Source organism: Montipora foliosa, chromosome 1 (assembly GCF_036669935.1).
Source record: "Montipora foliosa isolate CH-2021 chromosome 1, ASM3666993v2, whole genome shotgun sequence".
In the NCBI taxonomy this organism is placed as follows: domain Eukaryota; kingdom Metazoa; phylum Cnidaria; class Anthozoa; order Scleractinia; family Acroporidae; genus Montipora; species Montipora foliosa.
The window spans coordinates 2,167,321-2,174,833 of NC_090869.1; the positions used below are offsets into that span (position 1 = coordinate 2,167,321).

The 7,513-nt window shown below is 39.2% G+C and overlaps 1 protein-coding gene across 1 annotated transcript; it reads left to right on the forward strand.

Annotated features, from left to right (window-relative positions):
- Positions 1-97: 97 nt before the first annotated feature.
- LOC137974063 (uncharacterized) lies at positions 98-2,237 on the forward strand. Its single transcript, XM_068820987.1, has one exon. It carries the CDS (start codon positions 146-148, stop codon positions 971-973), a length of 828 nt encoding a protein of 275 aa, XP_068677088.1. The 5' UTR covers positions 98-145; the 3' UTR covers positions 974-2,237.
- Positions 2,238-7,513: the final 5,276 nt, after the last annotated feature.

The following is a 7,513-nucleotide window of genomic DNA, read 5'->3' on the forward strand; positions in this document are numbered from 1 at the left end:
GGTAAGCTGACTCTGACTCTAATACGTTATTTGATTGGACCACGAATTGGTCTTAGCCAATCAAATCAACCGTAAAAATTTAAGAACTTGAAAAGACGCCTTGGTGATTTTTCTGAAAGTTCCTGAGTAGGCAAAGTGGATTGATATGCCAAGAAATGTAGAAAGATTTTTTAAAAAAAAGATATCCTCGGCTGAGGACAACGAGCTGAACGCAATGGCTAGTCCTTCTGGACAAACAGTTTCGCTGGAAGTTTGTCGCACAAGAATAAAAAATTATGCTGAGTCAAAGGTCAACGTCAACGAGTATTTTAAAGGAATGGAACTTGATCCTAATTTTTACAAAGCTGGTGTGCTCGTTCCCATTTTTATAAAGGGAGGATCTCTTCACGTTCTGCTAACAAAGCGAACGGAGCACCTGTCAACTCATAAAGGACAAGTTGCGTTTCCCGGTGGCAAACAAGAGGAAGCCGATAAAGATATTGTGGCTACAGCTTTAAGAGAGGCTCACGAAGAGGTTGGTTTGCCTCCTGACATTGTTGAAGTTATTGCTGTTTTGAGACCACTTATTTCAACGGCAAGAGAGATTTCCACATACGTGTATCCTGTTATTGGCATGATCAGGTCAAATTTTGATCTTGTAGTCAATCCTTCGGAGGTTCAAGCCACGTTTGATGTTCCTTTGGATTTTTTTCTACAGAAGGACACTCACAGGCACAAAAAAATGACCTTTCGTGAAGTGGAATATACTGTTCACTGGTTTGATTATCGAGAAAACATCGAGGGTCACGATGAAAAAAAGTCATCATTGTTTGTTATTTGGGGTTTGACGGGTGAAATATGCTTGAAAATTGCCATCACTGCTTTAAGCAAACTTCCAGAGTTTGAGCTTCCAGAGTGGTACTCAGAATTGATTCACTATATTCAAGAGCTTAATTCTGAAAAAAATTCTGTAAGGGTTGCGAGTAAAGTATGAGTTGGTTAAGTTGGCAACAGAGTGAACGTTGCCAAAACATTTAAAGCACAAGGAAAATATAACATATTGTTAACACAACTTTTGAGTTTGGTCAAGTAAATTAATATAAATGGAAAACAACAATATTGCTTAAGGAAATAGAAACTCGCTCTGCCGGATGTTCCCCTGTAGGATTTTAAATTTTCCATTTATTTGTTATTGTTTACGTTTCTCCACATTTTTCTATCAAGCTGAAATTCCTGGGAAAAAAATTACAGGCAAAGAAAAGGGAAAAGTGAAAAGTCAAATCCCAGTCCTTAAAATTTTGTTAGTCTAATCCTATGCTACATAACTCATAGCAACCAATTCTTGGTCATAACTTCCCATGCTATTTATAAGGTTAGATTGGCATTGTGGGTTAATGCTATTGTGAAGACATGACAAACACTTTAGAACTAGTTGATTTTCAGCTCTTTTTAAACCGGTAATCCTGAAAGAGAAGGACTTGCTAAAATCTTTTATTGTTATTTAATGTTAATTTTTTTAGTTTGAAACAGAACTTTTAAAATGAAACTACTGTAAAAATCAAGTGGAACAAGTGAATATTTATGGCTATATCATGGTCTAAAATTGTGTGTCAGTTTCAATTTCTTTCTTCACTTGTTTAATATTATTACACCATTGGAACATACATGTAAGGGATATCTGTTCAATAGATTTTATTGAAGAAGGAGGACAAAAGAGCAATTTGGTAACGGTGATGATGATGATGGCCCTGAGAAATTCATGTGAAAATATGGTTCCAAGCTAGTTTTATAATTTTGTAATTATTGCAAGCTGTTTGGCTTGGACAGTGTCACGTCCAGTTGCATCTCCTTCTAACCTGATATTTGATCATTTCACGTCATTGTCTGGATGAAAACAGCAAAGAAATGTACCACACCGTAAAACATACAGGGCATACAGCAACACCTTTTAGTAAAATCATTGCCTTGCTGTAGTTTTTGTTTCCTTCAAAGTGGTAGAGGGTACTATCATGTCCTTATGTTATCCCTCGTGCTCCTGGTGTTGTGGCCAGGCCTCACTAATTAATTCATCCATTGACAGGTTGGGTGAGATCACTAATTGACTGATAGCAACTGCCAGCAGCTCTTGTACATCTTGTACATCAGCTCTGATGTCTGATCTCATCCGTAAATTGATTACTGTCTTGTAGAGCACGTTTGAATATGTAAAATAGAAAATGCACTATATATATATTAATTCATTACCATTTATACCATTACCCTCTTCTGGTAGTTTTTCAGCATTACTGTTGTCTTGAGTTGGCCCTGCCTTGAAATGTCAGTGTGGGCAGTGTGGCCCAGTGGTTAGGGTGCTTGCCTTGAGATCCGGAGATCCCAGGTTCAAGACACGCTCTGACCACTCGTTGAATTTGATCCTGGTAGTCCCTGGTTCAACTTCTCAGCTGCACTTGTAAATAGCCAACTGGTTTGCCTCCGGCCAGTTGGGATTCTTAACAGTTGTTGTTGTTCTGTTCCGTCGTTTCGTTGTGTTTCATTGGCCCTGAAAAGCCCATATGGGGAGCGGTCAATTAAGTATGTATTGTATTGTATTGTATCCCAGGAGGGTACTCCGGATTTCAAGCAACAGGGATGAGTGAATGGGGACAAAAATCAAAACCTGAAAAAAAAATCCCTGGACCAAAATTTAACCCCAAAAAAATCCCATGCTAAATTCCCAAGCCATTAGAATTTCCAGAAAGCATTAAATAAATACCCAAAAGAATCTCTACCTAAGTCAGGCTACCCAAAATTTTCCCACCCAAAATAATCCCAATGTTGAAAATCTCAAACCCAAAAAAATTCATCGATCATCCCTATCACTTGAAATCCAGAGTACCCCCTCCAGGAATATCATGGGCTTAATTGACACTTGAAGATTGGAGTGGTCATTCTAAATTTCCACTTTAAGAGTGGTGAGAAACAATGATAATTATTAGTTAGAGGCTCATCTGTTGTTTTTATTACTTTGTTACAAAGTAGAGTTTTCGACTCCATTTTTGGACTTAAAATTTTTTTTTTCTAGGTCGCGCTCTGGCTGCGCATGCGGAAGGTTTCTCTGTCTCGTAGAAGCCTGATCAAGTGGGAGTCTAAATATAACTCGGTATCTTTCCTTCAGAGGCAATCTCGATGACCACTAATCATCGAAAGACAACCTGACAGATTATCGGGGAAATATGTATTTAAGAATTGTGTGCGTAGATGGAAACGAATTTTTGTGTTTTCGTTGCACGCAATACAATATTCGGTTATTGTATGACTCTGTAACAGATATCATATTTTTATAATTCTCCAAGTATTCTTAGCAAAAAGTATGAATTATTTTTATATTTTATTGTAGAGACTTCCAAAGCATCAGTTTTCTGGTTTTGAAAGAAATCACTGCCACCAACAACAGTTTTAAATGTAAACAACTATCCACGTTCGTACTGAACCCTATCATTGGTAAAAGTGTGCGCATGCGCACTCCTAAAGGTAACATACCTACAGTCATAAGCTTTTCCGAATAACTACAGGAGCTAATATCTTCGAGACATTATATTTACAGCTAAAATACATAGCATATACAGATACCTACTAAATACATATGTTAAAGATATATTCTTTAAAAAAAGAAAAGCCGCTGTACAAAATGCGCCCTGGATTTCTTTTAAAACCAGTAAACTCATAGGTACGGATAAAATCAGGTAGCTCATTCCGCAACTTAGCTGATACGTAAGAAAAAGAAAAAACTAAGACCATAACTGGTTGTTCCAGGTTTATTGACGAACAGAATGTAATTTCCGCGAAGATCATGCATAAGAAGAGGACGGGATAGAAAACGTATTTTTCATATCAGCAGAAGAACCCCTTTTTTTTCAAAAAAAAAAAAAAAACAACATCCTTTTATAAAGTAATATGAGGACATTTTGAATCTGCTTATTGCATAGAGACGTAGAGTTTGACTTTAGTAGTAAGAGGACAGGTGATCTGCAAATATAAATCTGGTTATTCTCTTATTTACACTATACCGTTTCTTTGACACAAGGAGTACAGCGAAATGAAAGTACAAACTTCTCGCGAATTTTCTATGATAAAAACGTGTTTAGAAATCCAAACTCTACGCTAACAGCACACACCAGGCCTACTCTTGAGTATCTGGCTAGAAATCTTTCCTCTGGCCGCGCTTTTGCCATTCGATGAGGGCCAGTCTCGTGCTTCTTAGTTGCCTGGCTCATGCCCGAAAAGAATTCTGGGTAATTCTGCCATTCCATGACAAGGGAAGACTCCCGATTCTCATTTCATAGTTTTTTTCATAAGTGTCGTGCCACCCAGTTCTACCAGCAAAATAACGCATCGATTGAAGGTTTTAGCTTTCAAAACTTGCCCAGATTGTGTCAGTAGGTCCTGAATTCGTCCACAGAAAGGCCAGAGAGACAACTTCACTCGTAAACCGCCATGTTTACAACAGAGCATTTTAGGCGTCCCAGTCTGCATGAAACCATCTCTCGCCTCTGTCTGAGACAAGAACAGACACGCACGGTTCTTACGTTACGTTTATGCCTATAAAATCAACTGAAATGTCAATTGCTGGCCAAAAACATAAAAAAAAACAGCATGTTATTTTTTATTGGTAGGCTAGGTATCGATGAGCCAGAACATTTGCGCATGCGCTGACAGAATGTTCGAACAAGAGAGAAAAACGCAGTACCAGACACCGGCGCTGGAGCGTCGTACCAAACGAGTCATCCCGGGATTTCGGCCCGTGCGATCGCTTTTGGACGCAGTTGGCCCTTCGCTGCTTTCTGCTACCGACCTTGCCTCCCGGTACGGCATTGAGGGAGAGATATGTCGGCCCCTAAACCATATGTGACAAATCCCACGCCTACTCACAGCTCCAAACCGCCCTAGTCAATATAGCGTAAGAATTAGATGGCTTATATATTCAAGTGAATAGTCTTTTATCTGCCATATGGTAAGCACTGGAGTCGCAGATTAAAAGTGTGCGCATGCGCACTCCTAAAGGTAACATACATACAGTCATAAGCTTTTTCCGATAACTACAGGAGCTAATATCTTCGAGACATTATATTTACAGCTAAAATACATAGCATATACAGATACCTACTAAATACATATATTTAAAGATATATTCTTTAAAAAGAAAAGCCGCTGTACAAAATGCGGCCCTGGATTTTCTTTTAAAACCAGTAAACTCATAGGTAGGATAAAATCAGGTAGCTCATTCCGCAACTTAGCTGATACGTAAGAAAAGAAAAAACTAAGACCATAACTGTTGTTCCCAGGTTTATTGACGAACAGAATGTAATTTCGCGAAGAATCATGCATAAGAAGAGGACGGGAGAGAAAACGTATTTTTCATATCAGCAGAAGAACCCCTTTTTTTTCAAAAAAAAAAAAAAAACAACATCCTTTTATAAAGTAATATGAGGACATTTGAATCTGCTTATTGCATAGAGACGTAGAGTTTGACTTTAGTAGTAAGAGGACAGGTGATCTGCAAATATAAATCTGGTTATTCTCTTATTTACACTATACCGTTTCTTTGACACAAGGAGTACAGCGAAATGAAAGTACAAACTTCTCGCGAATTTTCTATGATAACAACGTGTTTAGAAATCCAAATCTTACGCTAACAGCACACACCAGGCCTACTCTTGAGTATCTGGCTAGAAATCTTTTCCTCTGGCCGCGCTTTTGCCATTCGATGAGGGCCAGTCTCGTGCTTCTTAAGTTGCCTGGCTCATGCCCGAAAAGAATTCTGGGTAATTCTGCCATTCCATGACAAGGGAAGACTCCCGATTCTCATTTCATAGTTTTTTTCATAAGTGTCGTGCCACCCAGTTCTACCAGCAAAATAACGCATCGATTGAAGGTTTTAGCTTTTCAAAACTTGCCCAGATTGTGTCAGTAGGTCCTGGAATTCGTCCACAGAAAGGCCAGAGAGACAACTTCACTCGTGAACCGCCATGTTTACAACAGAGCATTTTAGGCGCCCCAGTCTGCATGAAACCATCTCTCGCCTCTGTCTGAGACAAGAACAGACACGCACGGTTCTTACGTTACGTTTATGCCTATAAAATCAACTGAAATGTCAATTGCTGGTCCAAAAACAAAAAAAAAACAGCATGTTAATTTTTACTGGTAGGCTAGGTATCGATGAGCCAGAACATTTGCGCATGCGCTGACAGAATGTTTGAACAAGAGAGAAAAACGCAGTACCTCCAGACACCGGCGCTGGAGCGTCGTACCAAACGAGTCATCCCGGGATTTCGGCCCGTGCGATCGCTTTTGGACGCAGTTGGCCCTTCGCTGCTTTCTGCTACCGACCTTGCCTCCCGGTACGGCATTGAGGGAGAGATATGGTCGGCCCCTAAACCATATGTGACAATCCCACGCCTACTCACAGCTCCAAACCGCCCTTGTCAATATACCGTAAGAATTAGATGCTTATATATTCAAGATAAAAGTCATTTTATCTGTCATATGGTAAGCACTGGAGTCGCAGATTAAAAAGTGTGCGCATGCGCACTCCTAAAGGTAACATACATACAGTCATAAGCCTTTTCCGAATAACTACAGGAGCTAATATCTTCGAGACATTATTTACAGCTAAAATACATAGCATATACAGATACCTACTAAATACATAATATTTAAAGATATGTTCATTAAAAGAAAAGCCGCTGTACAAAATGCGGCCCTGGATTTTCTTTTAAAACCAGTAAACTCATAGGTACGGATAAAATCAGGTAGCTCATTCCGCAACTTAGCTGATACGTAAGAAAAAAAAAAAACTAAGACCACAACTGGTTGTTCCAGGTTTATTGACGAACAGAATGTAATTTCCGCGAAGATCATGCATAAGAAGAGTACGGGAGAGAAAACGTATTTTTCATATCAGCAGAAGAACCCCTTTTTTTTTTCAAAAAAAAAACAACAACATCCTTTTATAAAGTAATATGAGGACATTTTGAATCTGCTTATTGCATAGAGACGTAGAGTTTGACTTTAGTAGTAAGAGGACAGGTGATCTGCAAATATAAATCTGGTTATTCTCTTATTTACACTATACCGTTTCTTTGACACAAGGATTACAGCGAAATGAAAGTACAAACTTCTCGCGAATTTTCTATGATAAAAACGTGTTCAGAAATCCAAACTCTACGCTAACAGCACACACCAGGCCTACTCTTGAGTATCTGGCTAGAAATCTTTTCCTCTGGCCGCGCTTTTGCCATTCGATGAGGGCCAGTCTCGTGCTTCTTAAGTTGCCTGGCTCATGCCCGAAAAGAATTCTGGGTAATTCTGCCATTCCATGACAAGGGAAGACTCCCGATTCTCATTTCATAGTTTTTTTCATAAGTGTCGTGCCACCCAGTTCTACCAGCAAAATAACGCATCGATTGAAGGTTTTAGCTTTCAAAACTTGCCCAGATTGTGTCAGTAGGTCCTGGAATTCGTCCACAGAAAGGCCAGAGAGACAACTTCACTCGTA

Coding starts and splice junctions, on each gene's coding strand:
- LOC137974063 (XM_068820987.1), top strand. CDS start 146: ATGCCAAGAAATGTAGAAAGATTTTTTAAAAAAAAGATATCCTCGGCT.